Here is a 13,289-nt window from a genome sequence, read left to right on the forward strand (position 1 = left end):
AGAGTATTCGATATGCCAGACACAGTAACAACAAAGTCTCCAATGGAGACGTTACTGGGCCCGCTTGAGCAAATCGACGATCAACGGGAGGGCTTTTACCTTTACTATCCCGATATTGCAGCACTAAGCGCCCTTCTGTTGGAAGGGCACGCCTGGCTTTGAGCTCAGTGCTGCCCTGGGTGGGCTTGGGGGTTCATCCAGGGTCCCAGAATTGAGCTGGGTGTCGCTGCGTGCCAGGCAAACGCTGTACCCCAGTGCTACGGCTCCCGATAGCAGAAATGTCTTCTCAGCTGTTAAAAATGTGGCCATTAGGCTCCAGGCACGGAGGCACCAAGTCCCACGTTGGGGTGCTGGGTGGGACATACTGTGTCCTAAAGTGACACGGGATCACAACTGCGTGAGTGGCGACGGGAGGGCAGGAGCTGCGTGTGGGAGGGTGGCGGGTTCGGGAAATGCTGAGAATACGATCGTCAGTTTTCTCAGGACCCAGAAGCACCTGAGGCCTCAAGCTGGGTTTGGAACGGAGTGGGGTCAGGAGACTTCCAGGAAAAAGGATGGCTGGCACCCCATTTTCACTAATGGAATCTTGTAGGGTTCCCTCCACTAAGGTCTGGGGAGAACCAGGTTCATGAGGAAATCATGGATCTTCCTTGTGGCGTGAGCATGTTCCAGAAGCCCCATGACAGCCAAGGGTGGTGGGCTGGAGCCACCAGATGAGGGAAGTGGCCACTTGTGGGCTTTTCTGGAACACGGGCGGGCCGTGAGAGCTGCTCAAGGAAGACGGCGTGGGAAAGGGGTCCCTGTGGAGGAAGGAAGGAGCTCAGAGCACCAGTGGTTTTGGTCAAGCCCCGCCTCGGTCACCGTGGCCTGGCCTGTGCTGCTAACATGAGGGGACGGTCCCGGGGGCCTGCGCCCTTCCCCAGGAGACACAGCTAATAACCAAGTGGAGGCCGGCCCAGCCGAGGAACTGCCCTGGGCTTCGGTGCCTTGGAGCTTGTCTGGCTCACCCAATCACTCGGCACCCAGGAAACCCTCCCGGGGGACGAGGTCCTCACTTTGGGACGCTGATGCAGGAGGGACAGTCCTGACCCTTACCAACAGAACACCTGATGTTGTTTCCTTGGCCAGAAACGGGGGGGAGGGTGGGGGGGGGCGAGGAGGAGCCCTTCTTTCTCAGGGAACACCAGCCCTTGGAACAGTCCCAAGCCACGACTGACCCTTCAGTCCCTGTGCGACCGGGACCCTCCTCCCCTGTAAATCCAGGCTGAGGTGGGGGCGCCAGGGAGGCGAGGAGCCCCGAGGAACTACAGCATGGAAGTGGCCTGCGTGGAGGGACCGGCCCCTCACACTCAAGTCCCGGCCATCGCAGAATGCAGGCCGCTTCCCCGGAAGCCTGCAGGCAGTGTCCCCTCATCCTGGGGCCAGGGGAGGGCACAAAGGAGTCACTCGGAGCCCTGTGTGGTCCCCTCCCGCCCCCGGACACTGAAAGAGGTTGGCAGCTATTTTATTTACAAGTGTACATGAACAGAGGAAAGAACAGAGCTGAAGCCTAGATACTAGTAGTGTGACAACAGGGATCATCTTGATGATTACATTATTTTAAACAACAAACTACACTGAAAAATTAATGCTGATAAAATTCTTGGTCATAATATTATTAAGAAATACAATATATAAATTGAAAATATGATTGCTTAAAATTTGAAAATGGAAGTGAACTCATTCGGACAGTCAGAGCCGAACATGATCTGACGGGAGGGCGGAGAAGGTCCGGCCCAACGAGACGGCTCGGGGATGGGCAAAGCAGACTCGATCGGCTCCTCGGCCTCGGAGGGGGAGGGCAGCCGGGCCCGCCTCACATCACGGAACAGGACGACTTGCCTTGGGAAGCAGCCCCATCGATCTTCTCCGCTTCCAGAATGATCCTCCGGAACACGTCCACTGCGGTCTGAAAGCAGCACACGCCCGCTCAGCAGGGCGGCCCGAGGGCTCCCGGCTCCCCGTGAGGGGCTGCGGCCCCCAACTTCTCCAACAGTCTCAGGGGGACTCCTCGGTAGGACTGGTGAGGGGGTGCTTCTGTGCTGAAGCCGGGGGGGCCACTGCCCGCCCACACCCCACGCCAGTGTCACCCTGACCGCCCAGTGGCCCTGAGCAGCTCCTGGAGTGCCACCCCCGCGGCGCCCTCGAACCCGACTCGGGCATCTCTTCCTCCACCCACGCCACGCCGATCCCCGCACCCCCCGCCCGTCTCCCGGAGTCACTGGCCTCGGCAGCTCCCCTGTCTCCGTCCGACTCTTCTCCCAGCACCACGCAACGAATGCTGGTTCCATCCCCAAAGGATGTGTGCAAAAATCCCGCACAGCGAACTTTTCTTTGGCCACGCCAGCAGTGCGGGGGAGAGACCGGGCTGCGAAGGTGGGCCTGACTCCCAGAGAACCCTGTGAGTCCTTGCCAGCTGTGTTTGGCCACTGCCGGGCTCCTGCGCCTGCCCCCTCCCTGCCACGCCAAGATGGGTAGACGCCGGGCCCAGGGCACTCTCCAGACCCAGGGAGGGACCCGAGGGACAGGGCAGGGCGCTGTTCTGCACGGCCCGGAGCTCACCTGAGCACCGCTGGGTGTGGCCCCCAGACCAGGAGCAGGGCCGTGAGCAAAGCCAGAGAGGACGAAGGGCCAGTACCGCGCTCTCGAACGGGGCCCGGCCTGGCTCTGGGGGCGGGCACAGGACTCTTAGCTCAGGGAGTTCGTCTCCTGCCGGGTGAGCTTTCTAACTGTAGGGCCACGCGTGGTGGTGCTCCGGGACCACAGGGGATGTTGGGGATCAAACCAAGGCAAATGCCCTGCCTCTGTGCTAGAAGCCCTGGTCCTCAAGGAGCAATTTTGGGTTCGGTCCTTGGGTCACACCTGGCAGTGCCGGGGCTGGAAGGACACGCACTCAGTCCAGTGAGTCTCTCGGCCCAGGGCTAGCTTCCCCACAACCCAGGAGAGCCTAGCAGCGGGGATTTGCTGGCATTTTAACTCGAAGTCATCAACACAGTTCATCTGGCACCCGACAGCAGCGTGCCTCCCAGGGGGCCGAGCCCAGGTGGCCCCTCAGGGCCATGAGGTGCTCTCGGACACCCTCACACGGGGTGTGGGAGGGGCTGCGAGCGCATCCCCGCCTCCGAAGCCTGCACACGGTGGTGATGCCTCGCTGAACAGTGTTGAGAGTCCTCGGACTGTCGCCAGAGCAAAGAGCCATGTGGAAGAGCAGAAGCGAGCCCTCAAGACAGCGACACAGACACGACAGTGTCGCTGAGAGGGCCAATGACTGCCCCGGGGAGTCCACCCGTCGGTACCAGTGACTCAGCAACGCCCCTGGGAGTAACATGGGGCTCCTTCCGTGTGCTGGGCCCCAGCCCCGGGACTCCTGACATCTCCACATGCTCTGCAAGTATGAAGGTGGGAAGGACTGGGCCCGCTGGATTCGGCCATCACTGACCTCTGCAAAGTGTCCTTGTGCTATGTCCAAGCAGGCCCCCACCCCCTCCTCCCAGTGACTGTGCTTGCCTTCTCTCCCGCAGGACGGGGATGGGGACGGAACACACACACACACACACACACACACACACACACACTCTCTCTCTCTCCCCCCCCCCCAATGTGCAGCATACACACTGATCCCCCAATTGCCCACATTCCTCCCTCCAGAAAGGAGAAGAGTACTACACTCGTGGTATTTGTAAGACCCAGTTCCCCAGAAAAAGCACCTTCCCTAGGACTTCAGTGCCGAGTGGGCCCAACCCGGTCGTCTTAGGGCCAAGGAAGGTGCCTTGTGACTCAGCCCATTATCTGATGGGTGCAGAGCTGGGATGAGAAGTGGCCTGGGCTTCTGACCGGGCTGCTCCAGACAAACTCCCCATGCGGACACCTGGGCGACTAAGGTGGTGACCAAAGGGACTAAGGCGGGTCATGGACAGGCACTTGCGACATTCCCGAGGGCCCCGCTACCTGTAGGGGAAGGCCGCGGGTGGAACGGGGGCACAGGCCTGCTGTACTCCCCCCCCCCAATGGTCTGTAGCTACTTCCCAGAGACAGAAAGCATCTCGGCTTCTTTTGAGGATCCCCAGAGGCCAGGCCCAAGGGACAGTGCGGGGAGGGTCCCAGTACCTGGTTTTCTTTAGCAGAAGATTCCAAAAATGCTGCGTTCCAAGACTCCGCCAAGGCTTTCCCTTCCTCATAGCTGATCACCCTGAGAGCGAGCAAACGAGACTTCAAGTTCTTTCTTCTCCATTGTGCGGAAGCACAGGCCCCACCCCCACGGAGCCTCACTTGGGAATGTCCCGGCACCAGCAACACTAAGGGGGAGTGGAGCTGCTGGCCGTGGGGACCCTCGTCCCCGCGAATTCGAGACAGTCCTTGCCGCTGGTGGCCGGACACTCATGAACACAGGGCGAGGTTGCCAGCAGTCGGGACGCAGGGCCTGCAAAGGCCCGTGAACGGCCAGACCTCAGGGGCCGGGGTCCCCAAGGCCTCGGGATCACAGCCCCAGCACGCAAAGAGCCCCTGCCCCTCCGCCTCCCGGCCCCGTGCGACACTGCAGGCGGTCTGTGCCAAGCCCCCCGGCCGCTGTCTTAGCTCACAAACAGCTCTGGCCAAAGGGATCCCGCCAAAGAGAACCCCCCAGCCCGAAGGCCCACCTTTCCATGTGCAGGTCTTTCTTATTGCCGACCAGCATGATGGGAATCCTGGAAGGGAGAGAGAGAAGGTGAGTGGCGCGGGCGCAGGTGAGCGGGCACAGGGGCTGGCCGGGCACTTACTGCACTTTGCCCACCATGTCCAACAGTTTGCCGTGGATGACTTTGATCACCTCGAAGCTGGAGAACAAAAGCAGAAACCCAAGACACCACGCGTGAGGGCCACGCCGGAGGGCAGGACCCGCCAGGCGCAAGCAACCCTGAGAGCGATCTGGTGCAGAGGGGTCACAGGGCAGCCCCACCTCCCGGGGAACCTGGGGCTGGCGGAGATGCCCCTGGCCTGGCCCTGCCTTCGCTTCCACCAGGACCGTGGGCTCCACCTTCCACACCCAGAACCGGTGCAGGCCGCTCCTCTCCCGCACAGCAAGTGGCGCAGCAGGCCAGAGCCCGCTCTATGCCAGGGTTCACTGGCTCTGAGCCCAACAGGGGACAGGACAGCACTGGGCGTCCGGCCCCCACGCGGCTTCCACGCCATGGCCCTAAGTGTAGGGAGCAGATACACGAGCTCTGGGGAGCCCCATGCTGTGGACATGAGGGTGCACAGGGCCCTTCCTTGGCACTGTCCAGCACTGCCAGGCCACCCAGAGAAAGAGGGGGCAGGCGTGGGCTTGCTCAGCAAGACTGACCCCGCTGTGGGGTCGGGACCCCCATGGCTCAGGGGTCTCATCCCCCAAACTCCAAGGAAGGGGACAATAGGCCCGGCCTGTGTTATGAAGTCCAGTCACAATGCCAGGCCAGTGTGGTCGCTCCCTTGGCGGCCAAGGAGCCCGAGCCAGTGGCAGTCTGAGCCCAGGGCCGGCCGACGAGCCTGGGACCACCCCCTGCCCTGGCAAGGGCAGGCTCATTGCAGGCGCCGAACACGAAGCCCCGAATCAACCGGAGTGCCCCACCGAGAATTCCAACACGACCCCAAGGGCTACTCACGCGCTCCACGCCGTGCGTGTCAGCTGGGCCAGAGGGGCCCTCTTACCTTTTGATGGATGTAACAGAGTACACAAGAATATAACCATTAATATCTATGGAGTATGTCTGAGGGAAGATAGAATATTCATCCTGCAAAGAAAAAGAATCACACTTAAGTAGAGCGTAACAGACAATTCGTACCCTGTTCTCCACATGACAGCCCATCAAAGAAATCAAACAAAAAGTAGCTCTCAAGTTATTCTAGACACACAAGTCCACATAATAGTTAAAACTGGTTTGGGGCTGAAGTCGCTGTGGGAACGGGCGCTACACGGGAGAGCAGGCTGGGCGGGAGTGGGGTGGGGGGCTCCCAAGAGTGCCCTGGGGTCCAGGTTAGTCCTGATGCTGTCCAGGGGACACATTCAACCACACCTGGAGGTGGCCAAGGCCAGCGCGGGCCAGCCCTCTCAGCTCTATCTCCCGGCTCAGCAACAGGTCATCTGAAGGCCTGGACTTTGGAACTGCCTGGAAGCAAAGAGGAGCGCCCACGAGGGAAGAGGCCACATTTCCTACACGTGCAGGAAAGCCGAGGAGTCTCAGGTCCCTGGGCAATGGCAAGTGCTGCCGGGCTACGTATGTACTTGAACTTCTATCCGAGGCAACGGAGTCCAAACAGCACCGGCAATGACTTCCTGCTCTCTGGACTGCCGCCAGCAGGAGAGGGAGCGGGGTGATTTAGTCCAAACCCGGACCCGGACCGTGCACCCACTCGTGAGGCTCAAAAGTGGGATTTCCTGAGCAACCCCAGGAACGAAGACGAAGACCCCCGGGCGTTCCAGTGGCGGGAGAGGACAGTGGAACCGAGCCTGCTCCCCGCTGCAGCTAAAGCGTGGGAGTCTCCGGGCCAGGCAAGAGTCCACACCTAACCGAAGCGCATCGTCTCTTCGGAGTCTGCTCCACGTCACCGTCCCACGCTGGGGAGGCAGGTGGCCAGTGTGCGCCCACTCGCGGACCAGGGGCGTGACTGGAGACGGCCTGGCCATGAAGGCATGTACTCTGCTGTCCCGCCACAGCATCACCCCGTGAGTCTCACCAACAGTCAGAACCAAGCGGCAAAGCCAACAGGCCCGGAAGTGGCGGAGGCCACCCCCAAGAGTGGGTCCTCCTTTCCCGACCCCACATGGCCTGCGCCCCCTCACTCGCAGTCACCACACAGATGGCAGAGGCGTACACCAGAAACCGTCTGTCACTGATCCCCACTCTCTCCCAGTCTACAAACGGGGCCCAGCAGCAAGGCTGCTCTTACAATGCCACTGTCTGCCCCTGCAGGCTGCAACATGGCCCCTCAGGGCTAACGCATCAACTGACTGACAGACACTTCCAGCACTGATGGCTCCCCAGGGCTCATGCAATCTGCTCCTTGGCCCGAACCTTTCACACCATCAACCCACCAGATCAAAGGTACCCAGCAGCACAGACCAGAACACACTTCTGGTGTGTGGTCCAGATGCAAGGCCAAAACCCAATCCCGTAGCTTACGCCGCAGCCCCGAGCTGTGCGCTCCCTCTTGCCCATCTGTGCCCCCATCCAGGGTCCCTGGGGACAGTCCATTGGTGACACACTAATCCGGGCCCCTCTGACAAGCCATCACTGGGGGCAGAAGAAGGCACTCAACAGAGGCAAACACCGGACATTTGACAGAAAACCACCACCCTGTAAAGAATGAACCTGCACAATGCAAAAAAATCGATCTTAATCTTCAAGTGAAAAACAAGAATTCTCTGAAGAGCTGCCTAGACATGAGGGAGACAAGCAGCTCCCCGCCCGCCCCAGCACAGGGTCTCCTGGCTCTGTGGCTGTCTGGGAGTGGCAGGGAGCAGATGTTGGTCCAGGCAGTGAAGCTGAGATTCTAGATTCTACACTTACTTGTCCAGCCGTATCTACAAGTTGAAGATGATATTCTTGTCCATTTACTGTGATCAGTTTTGTGAAAGCTATAGGAAGAAAGGGAAAACAATGTTAGCGGGGGAAAAAAAGTCACTTTCACTTACAGCTTGAACAATGAAAACCAGAACTAAGCAAGTCCCCAGGGATCACGCCAAGTCCCTCCCACAGAACAAGGATCAGATCCCAGCCTATGGCTGGTGGCTTCCACTACTTCGATACGCAGCACTGGCTGACCGAACTCAAGGGTGAGTAAACCTGGAACCTTCTCCGGAGAAACAGAAACCAGACGGTGATTCATACACAGGCTGTACATGGATGGCACACGGCTCATCTGTGGGGAGTTCTTTCTCTTGCAGAGAAATGAAATACATCACATCAAATTGGAGGTCTAGAATTTCTCCGAAGCGCAAACTTTTCAGTAACTGACAGGAAGTCTGGTGTCAGAGAACAGAGAATGATTGCTAACTGGAGCGCTAAGAACTCCAGCACATGAAAACGCCGAGCTCCACCGACAGACCAGCCGCGGAGCAGATGTTCGCGGTGAAGGCGGCGCCTGCCCACTCGGCTTCCCTTTCCAAGCCATTTGTCACACAACTCCTTTCCCTTACCCGAGGGGAGAGGAAATTAGACACAAATAACTTCCGGAAAAATTAATTCAGAATTTGGAGACAGACTTCAAACAGATATAGACAAAAGAGGAAAGAACTATTCATAGTAACAGAATCTTAATGAGCAACCATCTGGACCCCTGACAGCGACACGGGTGGATCTCTCCCGCGAGCTTGCTGGTAGCTACCCCGACATCCAGGCTGGCTGCTCCACTTGGCAGGAATCTGCCCTGGCAAAGGAGGGGGACTCACCGCCCTTGCCCACTGTCCCCAGCCCGAGAGAAAGCAAAAGCAGAGGTCAGCGCAGGCGCCAGGGAGGAAGGAGGCAGATGACCATGTCCCGCAGGACGAGGGCTCAGGGACAACTGATGCCGGCAGGGCCTACGGTCACCCCCAAATCGGCGCCGAGTTGAGTGCGCTCTGCATTCTTCCCATGGGCCCTCTCCGATGGGGTCCTGCCCTCCAGCGGGGAGCAGGGGCTGCGCTCAGAGCACGCCGCGGACGGACAGCCCGGGAGCCTCAACTGCGCCTCTGGAGCACGTCACGAGAGTCAACGCCAAGGACGGGGGTGGGGTGGGCACGGGCAGGTGGAGAGGCACACGCCCCCGGGGATGCCCGTCGCGTGAAGGGAGCGGAAGGAGCGGAAGGAGCAGCCAGAAAGCCAGTCAGCTGTGCTGGAGGAGGGGCTGGGGAGGCCGGAGGGGGCTGAGGGATGGTGGAGCCTCAGTCTCAGGGCGGAGGGGCCGGGGCCCGAGCGGGAGAGCAGCCCCACCTGACGTCAGATGGTAAGACTGGGGACAAGGGCACAGACCAACGTGGCGTGAAGAGGAAGGGGGCAACGCAGACAAGGAAGACGGGCAGAGGGAAGGGGGGCACTGAGAGGCTCTGGATGAAGACACCTGGACAGGAAGCGGGGAGGTACTTGCCTTGGATGTGGCCAACCTGGGTTCGATCCCTAGCACCCCATAAGGTCCCCCAGCCCCCCACCCCCAGGAATGACCCCTGAGAATGGAGCCAAAAGTCAGCCCTGAGCACAGCCAGGTGTGGCCCCCAAACAAAAACAGAACAGAAGATCTGGAAAGTATCGTGCTAAGCGAAGTGAGTCAGAAAGAGAGGGACAGACATAGAAAGACTGCATTCACCTGGGGAACATAAAGGAACAAAATAGGAGACTAACACCCAAGGAAGGCCGAGATAGGTACCAGGAGGCTTACTCCATGGCTTGGAGGCCAGTCGGACATGCTAGGGGAAAAGGCAGCTCAGACAGAGAAGGGAGCACCAAATAAAGGGTGTTGGGAGGATCCTCCCAGGGTGGGAGAAGCATGCTGAAAGTAGACTATAGACCGAACATGATGGCCACTAATTGCCTCTTTTGCAAACCACAACACCCAATAGGAGAGAGAGAACAAAAGGGGATGCCCTGCCACAGAGGCAGGGTGGGATGGGGGGGATGGAGGGTGGAAGGGATACTGGGATCCGTGGTGGTGGAGAATGGGCATGGTGGAGAGATGGATATTGGTGATCACTGTATAACTGAAACCCAAGCACAAAAATTTGTAAGTCTACAACTGTACCTCATGGTGTTTCACTAATAAAAATTAAAAAAGAAAAAAAAAAAAGATCTGGCTTCCACCACCCAGGCAGCAATGAGAGGTGGAGGAAGGGACTGCGGCGGGCGGCAGGGGGAGGGCATCGAGGCAGAAAAGCCCCAGCGTGGGCAGCCCACGGAAAGTGGGACTCAACTCACTGGACAGCAAGTGCAGAGCAGAGGGCCCGAGGTCGTAGCCCAGGGCACCCTGACAGCCGGGTCGGAGAAGTGGAGAAGACCAGCCAGAGCTGTGGGCAAGTCGGGGTCGAGTGGGAGGAGACAGCGGAACAGAGTGCCGGGGGCACAGGCAATCGTGGAAGTTTCTTGAGAACCCTGGCCTGCCCACAAGGAAGGGGAGCGTGTTGGCCAGCCCGGCATCACACACCACAGCCGCTCGCCGGCTTCGACCCTCGGAGCAGAGCACGCGCCTCCCTCTCACTCCCCAGAGCTAGTCACGGAACCACGGGCGCTGCCCCGCGGAGAGGCCGGCGCACGGCGCTCCCCTTACTGTCCACTCCAGCCCTCGGGTTGCTGCCACCAGGCCTCTGAGGCGATGTCAGACGGTCCTGGTGGAGACACTACAGCAATCTGCAAAGCAGCAACCCGAAACTTCCCCCGAGTAGAAAAGAAGCGGCTTCACGCAAACTCTCTGCCCACAGCCCCAATTGCGAAGAGGACACGAGCGTCTGAGCTGGGCTCTCGCCGCGTCACCTCAGAAATGTGTCCCAACAGAAATGGCCTATCTCGACGGCGAAGTCGGGGGGAGGGGAACACCTGAAGGGTCATTTCTGGGCCGTTCGGTTGTCTCTGTGGCCACACCCGGTAGAGCTACTCTAGTCCCGACGGTGCCTGGAAGTGACCCAGTTCGGTTCCCAGGCCCGAGCACTGCTGTGTTCAGATCATAAAACCACTTCGGCCGCGAACCAGCCTCACTCACGCTCCATCCTCAGCCCCTACCATCGCTCTGCAACGTCCTCTCTGATGTGGGCTGGAGGAAGATGACCAGGTGACGAGGATTCTGGGGGTCGGGGGGGGGGGGGAGAACAACGGGGTGAGGATTCTGATGGGGGAAGAGAGATGGGGTGACGACTCTGCCCTCCATAGTCGACCAGGCTCAGGGTAAACGTAATCTGAGTATTCCTCAGGAATGTTTTAAGACCGACACTGTTCTTAAAATTTTTATTCATTTTTGGTTTGGGAGCCACACATCAGAAGGCTCAGGAATCTCTCCCGGCAGCGCACGGACCATACGGGAGGCGGGAACTGAACTCGGGTTGGCCACCAGCAAGGCAAGCACCCCAGCTGCTGGACCATCACTCCGGCCTAAGGGTCTATACTCTTGATTTTTTTCTTAACTAAGGACTGTTCGAAGTATTTTCCTGTAAAAAACATTCACACGCGAGGAAGGAAGGGATGACGGTGATGTATGTGTTGGTGGGCTCTCCAGGCAACTCTCTCACCGCCCGCATTCAGTGCTCTCGAGCGGCTGTGTAAGGACAGATCGGGAGTGCTCTGCCTCTGTGTGTGCTGCTGTGCTCTCCTCTGTCTGTCTCTATCTGAACCTGTCTCTAATCTCTCCTCTGCTCTCTTATGATCTCTCTCTGGAGCACTTCGCTCTGGATTCTGACTCTGCCCCTCTGCTCTTAGTCTTAGTTTGCATAGAGATCACGTAGGGTGGGGACACAAAGGTGGGTTGAACATTAACAAATCAACAGAGTTGGGTAAAGCCACTCATCCAAGAGATTAACAAAATCTCATCTAAGGAGATTACTCCAGATTACTAGGAGATCCACTTAATGGGGGGATCCCATCCAGGGTGTGTCGCTTTCTTCTTTCCTCAGCTAGTAATCCACTTAATTAGTTGTAGTAAATCTACTTCGACTATTTCTAGCAACGTCATTCTGTATGAGCACAGTAAGAGATACATCGACTTAAAGTCTGGTTCTTTCTGAGGACATCTCGCTATACATCCCAGACCACAGTCCTCAGGCCAGGTTAGTTTTCCTAACCCCAGCAGGGTCCTTATCCAGTTACCTCTTTTGGGTCATGTCAGAGTTTGTCCTTGACTATGCTCTTGGTTTACAGCTGAGTACTGTGGCGCTTTGGCCCGGCCCATTTCGATGCCAGGGTAGCTCACAGCTTGCTCTGGGTCCATTCAGTCCCTTGTCGGGACCCCGCTCTTAGGCTGCAAGGAACTAAGGGCAACTGAGTCAAGAAAGCAGAAGCCCAGGAGTAAATATTATTCAGAGTCAATCAACTCCAAGTTACAAAGCATAACATTAAAAGTCTTCCTGTGTCCATACAGAAAGGACATTGCTTTAAGGTAAACTAAATTCCTTGCAGCAAGGCTGAAAGGACAAACCCAATGTAATCCTGCATTTTCCTTTCCCTTTTTGGGGGGAGGGTGGTGGTGCTGGAGTTTAAACCCAGGGCCCCACACAGGCAGGGTAAGTGCTCTCCCACTGAGCTCCAAAGTACCTGGTACTCATTATTAAAATGAAAGCCACCATTACTGAGCACGAAGCATCACACGGGCAAACATTAAACACCCGTCAAAGACCTTGGAGACAGGCACGTTGCCTGCTTTCATGGTACTGTCAAGGAAGGGTAAGCGGCACCTTCACTTGGTCCATCATTCACACATAAGAAATTGTATATATGAACACCACCACAATTTATCATACATTTAATTTTTTTGCCTGGAGCGATAGCACAGCGGGTAGGGCATTTGCCTTGCATGCGACCGACCCAGGTTTGATTCCTCCGTCCCTCTCGGAGAGCCCGGCAAGCTACCAAGAGTATCCCGCCCGCACGGCAGAGCCTGGCTAGCTCCCTGTGGCACATTCAATATGCCAAAAACAGTAACAACAAGTCTCACAATGGAGACGTTACTGGTGCCCACTCGAGCAAATCAATGAACAACAGGAGGACAGTGCTACAGTGCTTGATTTTTTTTTGGGGGGGGGGGGGGCGCACCCAGTGATGCTCAGGGGTATTGCTCTGTACTCGGCAATTACTCCTGGCGCTGCTCGGGGGACCTGGCTCGGGATGCCAGGGATCAAGTCTGGGCTGGCATGCAAGGCAAGCGCCCAACCAGTTGTACCAACACGCCAGCTCCTCATCATACATTTTAAATGAGACAAAGACACGCAACATAAAAACCACCTTTGGGGGCATCTATCTTCTGTCACTATGGCTAATCTGAGCCCCTCTCTTTAAGGACACAAAATCCTACTTTGCTCTGGCAAACAGTAACGCCAAGATCTGTTTTCTTTCTTTCTCCTGATGCCAGTGGAGATGGCCCTGAACGGGCTGGTCTGCATGCAGAGCACCGTGCCACCCCCCAGCTCACTCTCCCGTGACAGCAAGCGCGGAACCACTCCCAGGATGCAGGCAGAAGTGGCCCTCAAACTTGGGCACCCATGGGCCCAAGGTGCAGCAGCCAGCCAGCCGCTGAGGGTCAGGGCCAGACTTCTGGAAAGGGCGAGTCGCCTCTCTGGGTTCTGTGGG

General features: G+C 57.8%; 1 protein-coding gene across 3 annotated transcripts in view; it reads right to left on the reverse strand.

The window, feature by feature from the left end:
- Nucleotides 1-1,488: 1,488 nt before the first annotated feature.
- Nucleotides 1,489-13,289, reverse strand: part of RHEB (Ras homolog, mTORC1 binding) — a 239,322-nt gene continuing 227,521 nt past the window's right edge. For all 3 annotated transcript variants that reach the window (XM_056134802.1, XM_056134803.1, XM_056134801.1), the window contains 6 exons: nt 7,563-7,630; nt 5,704-5,786; nt 4,797-4,853; nt 4,677-4,724; nt 4,147-4,228; nt 1,489-1,948 (listed from right to left, as the gene is read on the reverse strand). In XM_056134802.1, coding sequence (XP_055990777.1) covers nt 1,856-1,948; nt 4,147-4,228; nt 4,677-4,724; nt 4,797-4,853; nt 5,704-5,786; nt 7,563-7,630 — 431 coding nt within the window. In that variant the 3' untranslated portion in view covers nt 1,489-1,855. The remainder of the gene's footprint in view (nt 1,949-4,146; nt 4,229-4,676; nt 4,725-4,796; nt 4,854-5,703; nt 5,787-7,562; nt 7,631-13,289) is intronic.

Source organism: Sorex fumeus, unplaced genomic scaffold, assembly GCF_029834395.1.
Source record: "Sorex fumeus unplaced genomic scaffold, SorFum_2.1 ptg000107l, whole genome shotgun sequence".
NCBI lineage: Eukaryota > Metazoa > Chordata > Mammalia > Eulipotyphla > Soricidae > Sorex > Sorex fumeus.